The 12,481-nt window shown below is 37.6% G+C and overlaps 1 protein-coding gene across 1 annotated transcript in view; it reads right to left on the bottom strand.

The window, feature by feature from the left end:
* Positions 1 to 7,036, bottom strand: part of LOC127220187 (vomeronasal type-2 receptor 116-like) — a 58,730-nt gene extending 51,694 nt beyond the window's left edge. Inside the window, exon 1 of the mRNA XM_051181907.1 lies at positions 6,843 to 7,036. Within this exon, the coding sequence (XP_051037864.1) occupies positions 6,843 to 7,036 (194 nt within the window). The remainder of the gene's footprint in view (positions 1 to 6,842) is intronic.
* Positions 7,037 to 12,481: the final 5,445 nt, after the last annotated feature.

Genomic DNA, 12,481 nt, shown 5'->3' with positions numbered 1-12,481 from the left:
GGTAATTTCTTATTTGTCACAGAAGAAATCCTTCAAGATGAAGTCTCAGTTCTGAAGATTTATGCCCCAAAACCAAAGGCACCCACATTTGTAAAAGAAATATTACTAAAATTCAAATCATACATAAAACTTCACACAGTTATACTGGGAGAATTCAACACCCTACTCTCAACACTAGACATCACAACCAAACAGAAACTTAACAAAGAATCAAAAGAACTAACAAAAGTCATGACTCAATTGGGCTTAACAGACAATTATAGAGCATTCCATCCAAAAACAAAAGAATATATATTCTTCTCAGCACCACATGGGACCTTCTCTAAAATTGACCACATACTCTTCAATATAGTAAACCTCAAGAAGGATTAAAAAAATTGGATAACCCCCAGTATCTTATCAGATAACCATGCTTTAACATTAGAAATCAACAACACAAATTGCAGAAACCTTACAAACTCATGGAAATTGAACAATGTGTAATTGTACCATTCCTGGATCAAGAAGGAAATAAAGAAAGAAATTAAAGATTTACTAGAATTCAATGAGAATGAAGACACAACATACCAAAACTTATGGAACACTTTGAAAGCAGAACATACTGACCACATGAAGAAACTGGAGAATAGTCACATAAGAGAATTAACAGCACAACTGAAAGCTCTAGAACAAAAAGGAGAAAACTCACTCTGGAGAAATAGATGCCAATTAGAGGTATGAAATTTAAAAAGTAGAAACTAGGAAAACAATACAAAGAATCAATGAAACAAAGAGATGGCTCTTTGAGAAAGACAAATCTTTATCCAAACTAACCAAATGGCAGAGAGACAACATGCATATTAACAAAAACACTAATAAAAAGGGGGACATAACAACAGACATTGAGGAAATTCATAGAATCTTCAGGTTATACTTTGAAAACCTATATTTCATATAATTAAAAAATATAAGAGAAATGAACAATTTTCTGGATAGATATCACTTACCAAAATTAAATCAAGAACAGATAAGCAATTTAAATAGATATATGACCCTTATTGAAATAGAAACAGTCATAAAAAAAAAAAAAAGGCTGATGGCCAGATGGTTTTAGTGAAGAATTCTACCAGAAATTCAAAGTACAGCTAATACTAATGCCCCATAAAGTATTCCACACAGTAGAAGCAAAATGGTCATTGGCAAACTCATTTTATGAGGCTACAATTACCTTGGTACCTATGCCACACAAAGACACAACTAAGAAGGAGAACTACAGGCCAATATCCTACATGAACATTGATGCAAAAATACACATAAAATACTGGCAAATCAAACCCAAGAACACATTAGAGGAATTATCCACCATGACCAAATAGGCTTCATTCCAGGGATTCAGGGATAGTTCAACATATGAAAATCTATCAATGTAATCCACCATATAAACAAACTAAAAAAGAAAAACCACATTATCATCTTACTAGATGCTGGAAAAGCCTTTGACAAAATCCAACACCCCTTCATGATAAAGTTCTTGGACAGATCAGGGAAAGCAGTAACATATATAAAAATAATAAAAAACAATGTACAACAAACCAACATCAAACTAAATGGAGAAAAACTCAATGTGATTCCTCTAAAATCAAGAACAAGGCTGTCCACTCTTTCCATATCTCTTCAATATAGTACTTGAAGTACTAGCTAGAATAATAAGGCAACAAAAGAAGATCAAAGGGATACAAATTGGAAAGGAAGAAGTCAAATATTCACCATTTGCAGATGATATGATAGTTTACATAAGTCACCCAAAAAACTCTACCAGGGAACACCTACAGCTGATAAACACCTTCATCGAAGTGGCATGATACAAGATTAACAAACAAACAAAACAAACAACAACAACAACAAAAAAACAGTAGCCCTACTACATACAGACAATAAAGGGGTTGAGAAAGAAATCAGAGAAACATCACCATTTACAATAGCCACAAACAACATAAAATGTCTTGGGGTAATGCTTATTATATAGGTGAAAAACCTATATAATAAGAACTCTTGAGTCTTTAAAGAAAGAAATTAAAGAAGATATCAGAAAATGGAAAGATATCCCTTGCTCTTCAATAGGTAGAATCAATATAGTAAAAATGACAGTCTTGCCAAAAGCAATCTACAGATTCAATGCAATTCCTATCAAAATCCCAGCACTATTACTCACAGTAATTGAAAGAACAATACTCAACTTTATATGGAAAAACAAAAGATCCAGGATAGCCAAAAAAAAACCCAGTACAATAAAGGAACTTCAGGAGGTATCCCCATCCCTGACTTCAAGCTATATTATAGAGCTATAGTTCTGAAAACAGCTTGGTATTGGAGCAAAAATAGATAGGTAGACCAATGGAATCAAATTGAAAACCTTAATATTAACCCACACAACTACAAACACCCAATTCTTGACAAAGAACCTAAAATTGTATAATGGAAAAAAGGAAAGCATCTTCAACAAATGGTGCTGACATAACTGGATGCTGGTGTGTAGAAGACTGCAGATAGAGCCGTACCTCTCACCATGAACAAAACTTAAGTCCAAATGCATCAAATACTTCAACATAAACCCAGCCACCCTGAACCTCTTAGAAGAAAAAGTGGGAGGTTCTCTTAAAATAATTGGTACAGGAAACTGCTTCCTGAACATAACACCAGTAGCACAGAAACTGAGATCAACAATTAATAAATGGGACACCCTGAAACTGAGAAACTTCTATAAGCAAAGACACAGTCAGCAAGACAAAAAAGCAGCCCACATAATGGGAAAAATATTCTCCACTCCCACATCTGACAGAGGGCTGATATCCAAAATATACAAAGAACTCAAGAAGCTAGTCACCAAACACCAAACAGTCCAGTTAAAAAGTGGGGCACAGAACTAAATAGAGAATTCTCAATAGAGGAATCCAAAATAGCTGAAAGACACTTGAGGGTCTCAACATCCTTAGCCATCAGGGAAATGCAAATCAAAACAACTCTGAGATAGCATCTTACTCTTGTCAGAATGGCTAAAATGAAAACCACCAGACAGTTGATGCTGGAGAGGATGTGGAGAAAGGGGTACACTGCTCATACAGTCACTTTGGAAATCTATATGGTGGTTCCACAGGAAAATGGAAATCAGTCTACCACAAGATCCAGTAATTGCACTCTTAGGCATATCCCAAAAGATGCACATTCAAATAACCAGGACATCTGTTCAACTTTGTTCACAGCAGCATTATTTGTAATAGCCAGAACTTGGAACAACTTTAATGTCCCTCAACTGAAGAATGGATGAAGAAAATGTGGAACATTTACACAATGGTGTACTACTCAGCAGAAAAAAATATGGAATCTTGAAATTCTCAGGCAAATGAATGGAACCTGTGTGAGATAACCCAGTCACAAAAAGACAACCACTGTATGTACTCACTCACATTTTAGACATGGAGCAAAGGATTACCAGACTACAATCCACACCACGAGAAAAGCTAGTAAAGGATCCTGAGATACATACATGGTCCCCCGGAGAATGGGGAAGGGATAAGATCTCCAAAGTAAACCGGGAGCACGGGGGGAGGATAGAAGGATTTAGGAGGAAGAGGGGGTTTGATGTGGGCATGAGGGAGCAGGAATATTGAGTTGAGAAAGAAAGGAAGAGAGCAAGAAAGGAAATACTCTAATAGAAGGAGCCATTATAGGGTTTAAGAGAAATCTGGCACTGGGGAAATGTCTAGAGATCTACAAGGATGATCCCAGCTAACAATTTAAGCAATAGTAGAGAGGCTATCTTAAATGCTCTTCCCCAATAATGAGATTGTTATATGCCACCTTAGAGCCTTCAACAGTAGCTGATGGAAACAGAAGCAGACACCCATAGCTAAACACTGAGCTGAACTCTTGGTATCCAGTATCCAAGGGGGAGCTCATGGACTCCAGTCTGATAGCTGAGAAAACAGACCCTAACCAAAATATGGTGTTTGTTAGGAGGACTGGGAAGTCTATGGGGCCTCTGGTAGTGGATCAGTATTTATCCCTAATATATTAATGGACTTTGGGAGCCTATTCCATATGGAGGGATACTCTCTCAGCTTAAACCCATGGGGGAGGACCTAGGCCCTGTTCCAAATGATATGACAGACTTTGAAGACTCCCCATGGAAGGCATCACCCTCCCTGGGGAGTAGAAAGGGGATGGGCTGGGGATTGGGTGGGGAGGAAGAGAGGGTGTGGGAACTGGGATTGACATGTAAAATAGGCTTGTTTCAAATGTATATAAAATAATGCTGAAAAAGAATGTGTTAATGAAAAATCTATTTTCAATAAAGATGAATATAATTGACAATTAATGCCAGCAATTATTCAAAGTCATTACCTGTCAGGAATGTGCAAATGAAAATCACATGTCACCATAAGCCAGTTTTTAAAATAAGTACAAAAATGAGGAAAAAAACTTGCAAAAAATTTTGAGGATCAGAAAATGCTACATACTGCTTGAGGGAATGTAAATTGCAACAATGCCTCTCCCTCAGTGAAACAAATAGATAAACAAATAAATTAATAAGTTTAAAAGTGTACATCTAAACTTTGATGTCCTTCTCACTTCTCTCCATGCCCTACAGGAAATTATATTAACGGCATATGCAGTATTCAAAATATATGATAGGATCATACTTATTTTAAGAAGCTACAGAGTTTAACAAACACAAGTTATACATTGTTTTTAGGAGTAAACAATTTTTCTTTCTACAGAATACACTTTTGCATAAGCCAGAATATATAGTACATAAATTGTGGGAAAAGGAAATATTTATGTTTTAAATAATGCAGTATAAATACAAGAGGGTAAGACAATTCTTAAATTGATTTCCATATGTAACATGATGTTGTTAATAATTAACAATACATGGAATAATATTATTGTCCATGAGGATTCCGTGCACTCTTCTGCCGAATCTAACATTAAAGTTTCAAATTATGGTTAGAATATGTGATATTCTACTGAATAAAACATTCAACAATAATTTATACTGAATAAATTATTTGCAAGTTAGAAGTAGATATTTTTGCATCTCAAAGAGATTCAACTATGCACTTATAGAGAAAGCAACCCATTGGGCACATTGTTCTATGAGGTATTAAGATTGAAAAACAGAAAAGATAATACCAAATACGTTCTCTGCCTATGAAATTAAATAAAATTTCCCTCTATAACAATTGCACCTCGAGATCTTGGGATACAGGAGGCATAGTTTACTTCTTCAATGATAAAGAATTTATTTATGATAATGTTTAACTCTTTCCAGGACTGTACTGAGCTTCAATTTTGTATTTCAGTGTGTATGTGCGCGTGTTTGTGTGTGTGCATGAGTGTGTGTATTGAAATTTCCAAATTTGACCAATTGGCTTAGAGAAGAAAATATTCCATATAGCATTTTATTTCTAATTATTTCATTCAACTATCTTTCACCAAGTTTTAAGTGGTCACACAGCCTAATTTTTAAAATATTGTTCTAATTTTAGTTGAGACAGAAAACCTTCTGCCTATTCCTTAAAAAATATTTATACTACTGACACTACAGTCATCATGGAATACAGATTATCATACATCTGTTTCATATACAGAGTATATTTTCTCTCTCTCCCTTAAAAACAGCTTTATAAGTGTTTAAATATCTACATAGGACTTTAATAAAAGAAATTATTCCTTATTATAGTTACCATGAACCTCTGATTTGAGAAAGGTAACTAATCAGTCTTATAATGCTTATCCCAGACTCTCTGACAATCTTATTAATTTGTCAATAGTTACAACAATTCAAGAATAGCCATGATAAATAAAAATTCTACAAGTAAACAATAATACTAATATGGCAGTCAACCTCAGAAAATGGTGAAATAAAGTGAGCATGGAACCTTAAAAAACTATTAAACTAAATAAAGTTAAGCATATAAATATGTTATCATTTTAATATAAGAGGAAAGAAAAGTCTTCTGAAACTGGAAAGATGCTCCATTTTGTAACCCTGTGTTCCATGCTAATATTATTGTGCTATAACTGTCAGTCTAGCATGTGATCAGTAGCTACAGTGGTTGGTGCTTCTGACAATACTTTATTCACACATAGGCAAAACTAGAATGCTGTGATGCTATTGAATTTACTCTTAAGCATTTACAAATTATACTTCCTGTTGTAAAAGTGCATCGAGTGTATTTGGTACCTATAAAAATGAATGTGTCTAAGTAAAATAGAAATAAAAAATATCTCATAGATGTCTGCTCTCTTTCTCCTTCTGAGGTTGTTGTTTCAGGTGTTGTGAAGATTGCATGGCATGAAATGATAGTATAAATTTCACAGAAATGTATTTGGACCCTATAGTATGAAGTTTATTCTCATATATGAACAGAAGTAGCAGTGGCTTCTTGAAAGAAATTGTAGGAAAAGTACATATGATTAAAGTTACATCATCATTTGTTGGATATGTGAGGACAGGAGTCTTTTTGTGACCTCTCATAACAGATCTTATAAAACTGGCTCAGAATATGTTTTAGTGTACATTCCATGCCCTTATGCAATTTCATGCTATACTAAAGAAGAATGGGAATACTGGAATAAATTGAGAGCATTTACTCTTTCTCAATTGGTGAAAGTAAGAACTATGAAAAACCTACCCTTCCTCAATGGATAAAACTAATCAATAGTGAGAAAATGCATTAAGAACTATCTGTGGATTTGGGAGAGTATTTGGAGGAAAGGCTGCAACAGGCATTGATGTATTCTTGATCAGTTCTTTGATGGACAGTACAGAAAAATGAGGAAATTAAAAAAGTACTCACGTTCTAAAAGTCTGATAACCACCTGCTGCTTTGAGTCGTCTGTACCAAGTGTAGAAAGGGAGCAGCGCTGCAATGACAACATCTCCTTCCTGGAAAGTATTTGGTTTCTTTTTCAAAGCACAATTAATAGGGTCATAGCAGTACAAAATCTGAGGAAATAGCAAGATGAAGCAGATAAAAACAAGCAGGAACATCATTAATAAGTTTTAAAAGACCTGAGACTGTGAAGGAGTTTTTGGTTGCAGCTTTGGGAAGATCTGAATACCTTGTATGCTGGTATGAATGTGTGAGCACATTTTATCTTGACTGGGCAGCCAATTTGAAACACACACACACAATGTGTCTCTACCTAGATTGTTAAAATCCTCTAGAGGAGTGTGAAACACTTTCTACCCTGGGGCTCTGCATCTGAGGACCTTGTTCTAAAGAGAATCACAAGTTGGAAAATATGATAGAGGATTGTAATTCTCATTCCCAGGTGGCATGCTATATTCAAAACCACATAGAATAAAGCTGAAGAAAATATCTCTCCTAATTAGGGCAATTTTTCTAAAACCAATCCAAAGACACTACAGCATAAGAATAGTTCAAGATGATTCCAAATGAAGATGCCTGTTAGATAGTAAATGAAATCATGAAATCAGATCCTTGCATATCAGGGCTCAGTCAAAGTTATTAATGTATCACATCTACCCAGGTCATTCAGTTGTGCATGAAGTAGAGCAGCTACACTCACTCAGTGTACAGTGGAGGCAAAAAACTTTCTTTATAACACATTCAAATCTGAGTACTAAACTCTTATAAAAATATCAATAGGCATACATTTTTTTTGTCTTGTTTGGGGAGTTCATGATGATCAAAAATTTCAAGTCAATCGCCCCATATATATATTACCTGTCAGGTAAAAATAAAGAAGAAAGAAAAGAAAAATTGTCTGCCACATTATGAGACAATGAACCTCCAAAAGTGCCACTGAGTTTTTTTTTATGTGTTGACCATCAATGAATGGGCATGGAGCCTGTCCTTAAGGATGGTTTGTTCCCATTGTAGATCAAATGGTTTGTAGCTAGGTTGATGATGCAGCTTTCTCTTCTGGTAACAGGGGAAATGCTTTCCATGTACCATTAATACTAGTCATTAAGGTTGAAGGCTCTATGTAGGCACAAGATCAACTTCTCCATATTCAATGGGGTATGCGGCATTGTTTTCAGCAATATGGCATTACCATCAGTCTGTGCAAAGCAACAAATATCCTGGATTATTTGGGTGTTTTCATAGGACCCAATTGGTCAAAAGATCAAGTGTATGGAAGGTATTACTGGCATTGGAAGTTTCATTTGCTGGCAGGAGACAGCTAGTTGGGCTTTGTCTTCCCCATTATTTGTAGTTCCATTGAGATTTGATTCACATATGTATATATTTTAAGAAGCATTTATTGTAGTAGCCTTCTGTATGCCCCCTAATGTAATCCTTAGTTTTAGCTGTCCTTCCCTGTGTTCCATCTTTTATTCTTCCCTATTCTCCCCCTCTCCCACTTTAGTCCTCCTGTTACAGTTTCCCTCCGTCTTTTCATAACTACCTATTGTATTTCCCATTCTGAAGAAGATCCTCCCTTACCTACAGTCATTTTCTCTAATAAATTCTATGTGATTATGTGCATTGTATTCTGCTTATAAAGTACTTGACAGCTAAAATCCACAAATAAATGGATTTTTTTCTACACTCTAGATTGCTACTTTGCCATACAGAAGGTTTTAAACAGTTTTGTAAAATGCCACTTATTCATTGTTGATCTTAGTGCTTGTGTCTTAATCAGTTCAAGACTATTCCTCACTTACTTTGCTAACAGATTCAGTGTTTCTACACTCATATTGATGTCTTGATCCCTTTGGAGTTGAGATTTGTGTGGGGTAAAAAATACAAGTCTATTTAAATTCTTTCACATGAAGTCACCCAATTTGACCAGCCCCATTTAATGAAAATGTTGTCTTTTCCCCATTGTGTATTCCTGGTTTCTTTATAGAAAAATCAGTCTTTCATCATTTTGTGGATTATGTCTAGTTCTTAATTAATTTCCATTGATCAATAGAACTGTTTTATGACAACAATATTCTGGGTTTCAGAACTAGAGTTCTATAGTATAATTTGATTTGGGGTCTCACCCCAGCTCTTTTACTTATTATTTATGAGAGTTTTAACTATCCTGGGTTTTTGTGTTTTCATAAGAAGTGGGAAAGTATCCTCCCAATATCTGTCAAAAATTATGTTGTAATTGGCATGTTGATTACACTGAATATGTAGCTGCTTCTGATAGGATGGTCTTTTTTACTATCCTAATCTTACTGATCCACAAGCTTGTGAGATCTTTACATCTTCTGATATGCCTCCAATTTCTTTCTTCAATATCTTAAAGTTTATATTGTGTAATTCTTTGACTTATTTGGTTGCAGCTATCAGAAATTTTTAAGAGTACTTTTAAGTAATTAGTTCCCTGATTTATTTCTCTGTTTTCTACTTGGATATATGAGGCTATTAATTGCTTGTGTTAATTTTGGATACTACTACTTACCTGAAAGTATTTACCATTTTCTCAATGTAGTTTTTAGGGTCGTTTATATATATACAATCATATCATCTGAAAATAAAGATACTTTGACATTTTTCTTCTTATTTATAGCTACTTGATCTCCCTCAATTCTTATATTATCTAGCTAAAACTATAAGCACTATATTTAAAAGGTATGGAATGAATGGACATTGTTGTGGTGATGTATTATTTATGATTTATTAAAGCTTGCCTGAGGATTCAGAAAGCAAAGTCAGCCACAAGGCATAGAAGCCAGGCACACACCTTTAATCTCAGCAGTCAGAAGCTAGGAGGTAGTGATACACACCTTTAATCCTAGGACTCAGGATTAAAAGGTAGACAGATCTCTGTGAGTACAAGGCCACCCAGATCTACACAAGATTGAATCAGTCTAAAAGAGAATTATAGCTAACATATTTAATCCCAGGACAAGAGAGCTATAAAACACAGGAGCAAGGAGTCAGAGAGAGGCATTCATTCTCCAGCCATGCTGAGGAGAGGTTACAGTCTGAGGCTTGGTGAGAGCTCCTGGAGACAGAGACAGCCCATCCAGCCTGAGGTGGAGGTAAGATGCTAGTGCCCAGCTGCTTTGCTTTTCTGATATTTGGCCTGAAGTTTTAACCCCAGTATTAGTCTTTGGGTCTTTTATTTTTCATGTTACACAGTCTTTCCTTGTTTCTGATTTTAACTGAAAGGTTTCTATTTTCATTTAGGTTGCTGTGAACTTCCTGTAAATGGCCTTTTTTTGTGTTGAAGTATGTCCCTTGTATACCTAGTTTCTCCAGGATTTGGTCGTGAAGTGTGGTAGCTTGAATGTAATTGACCCCCATTTGCTCATAGGGGGTGTCAATACTAGAAAGTGCAGTTTTGGCCAAGGAGTTGTTTTGACCATGCTCGTAGAAGTGCTTTGTTTGTGGGTGGGGTTTGAGGTTTGTTATGCTCAAGACGGTGTCTGAGTTCACTTACAGTTGCCTTCTGGTCAAGATGTAGCCAGCACCATGTCTGCTTGCATGCCACTATGCTCTCCTACCCACGATGATAATGGACTAAATCTCTGCAACTATATATAAGTGAGCCTCCACAATCAAAAGTTTTGCTTATAAGATTTGCTTCAGGTTGCCTTTCCACAATAATAAAAACTCTAATTGAGGTACAGGTTGGTACTAGGGATAGATATATTGTTATGATAAACCTATCTTTCTATTTGGAGGAATTTGGACTTTGGTACTTTGGGTTAGGAAAGCAATAGAGTGACTTAAGGGCTTCTTAATAGGCCACACTAGGAAGAACACAAAAGACAATGATGTAGACATCTATTGAACTATTGGGGACTGGCTCAACATGCTTTAAAGGGGAAGAATTTTAATATGTAGCCCAGAGATCATTCTTGTGATATTGTAAAGATGGAAAAATTTAGCCTAACTCTACCTAGACTCTGGCCCCTAGAAGTGAGTAGGCAAAAGGTCACATTCTTGACTGTTTACAACAGGGCAGTTTACCGACAGCACCTTTAAGTGAATGAACACAGGAAATGAGCCTTGTCACACCACCCAGAAGCCCTAGCGAAAGCAGACTTCCTGGGCTAAGCACGGGCTTGGATAGTTCAAATTAATTGGTCCACACTGGATGCTATGAGATGATTGTTTTGTGATGCACAGGCTTTGTTGTAACCCCATAAAAGCTGTCTAAACCCTGTACCCAGGGCTCCCAGTCCTCTATCCCACATGGAGTATGGCTGTGGACCCCAGTGCACTGGAATATAAAAGACCTCATGCTTTTGCATCAAGACCGCTTCTAGTGAGTGATTTGGGGGGGCCGCCTTTCCTGAGTCAGGGCATGAGGGTCCAGTCCCTCTGCGGGTCTTTCATTTGGTGTGTTGGCCGGGAATGGCCAGGAAACCGCGACCACCCCTCTCACCCGAGAACTCGGACTTGGAGGTATGGGGAGCCCCTCAGATGTGTGTGTATGTTTGTATGCATTATGTGTTGTCCGGGGTCTCTGTTCTGAATATGTGTTTTCTGGTATCTGTTTTCTGGAACGGATTCCCAAACTCTGTTGATGAAATGGAAACTTCCTCCACGGCCCGCCTGGGCCATGTATGTCTGAATCTGTTTGCAGCCTCTGGTGAGGAGGCTCTTGGCTTCTGGCTTCTGGCTTCTGGTTTCTGTCGGTTGGTAGGACCGAGTCTCAATCTGTTTGCTGCCTCCGGTGAGGAGGTTCTCGGCTTATCTGTTTTCTGGAACACATTCTCAGTTTCGGCTTGCAGCTGCCTTCTTGAGCCATAAGGACCAGGGGTCTGTGATCAGCAGACTGCTAATCGGTCACAAAGCTGTGGCCCTGGGGGAATCTCCAGGGGGGTATAAGAAGCCTGGGGACGCCCAGTTGTAAGCTTCTGTCTGTAGGTCGATAGGGCCAAACTCTGTTGTGGAAGTGGAAACTTCCTCTGCGGCCCACCCGGGCCACATGTGTCTGAATCTGTTTGCTGCCTCCGGTGAGGAGGCTCTTGGCTTCTGGCTTCTGTCAGTCGGTCGGACCGAGTCTGAATCTGTTTAAGTTTCTGTTTGAAGTGTTTTCTGGTATCTGTTTTCTGGAACGTGTTCTCGGTTTCGGTTTGCAGCTGCCTTCTTGGGCCATAAGGACTAAGGGGCCATGATCAGCAGATGTGCTATTCGGTCACAAAGCTGTGGCCCTGGGGGAATCTCCAGGGAGTTATAGGAAGTCTGGGGATGTCCAGTTCTTAGCTTCTGTCTCTTGGTTGGTAGGACCGAGTCTGAATCTGTTTGCTGCCTCCGGGAGACACCATGGGAGATGAGGAGGCTCTTGGCTTCTGTCAGTTAGTCAGTAGGACCGACCTCTGAATCTGTTTGCTGCCTCTGGTGAGGAGGCTCTCATCTTCTGGCTTCTGGCAGTCAGTAGGACTGAGTCTGAATCTGTTTGCTGCCTCTGGGGGACACCCCGATGGTGAGGAGCCACTCGGAGTTTTTTGCCTATTTGCTGGAGACTCGGTGGGTCACGTGTCTGGATCTGTTACTTTCTGTTTGGTGTGTTTTTG

The sequence above is a fragment of the Phodopus roborovskii genome, unplaced genomic scaffold (assembly GCF_943737965.1).
Source record: "Phodopus roborovskii unplaced genomic scaffold, PHOROB, whole genome shotgun sequence".
Taxonomy (NCBI): Eukaryota; Metazoa; Chordata; class Mammalia; order Rodentia; family Cricetidae; genus Phodopus; species Phodopus roborovskii.
This window is presented reverse-complemented; position numbering and strand designations above follow the sequence as displayed.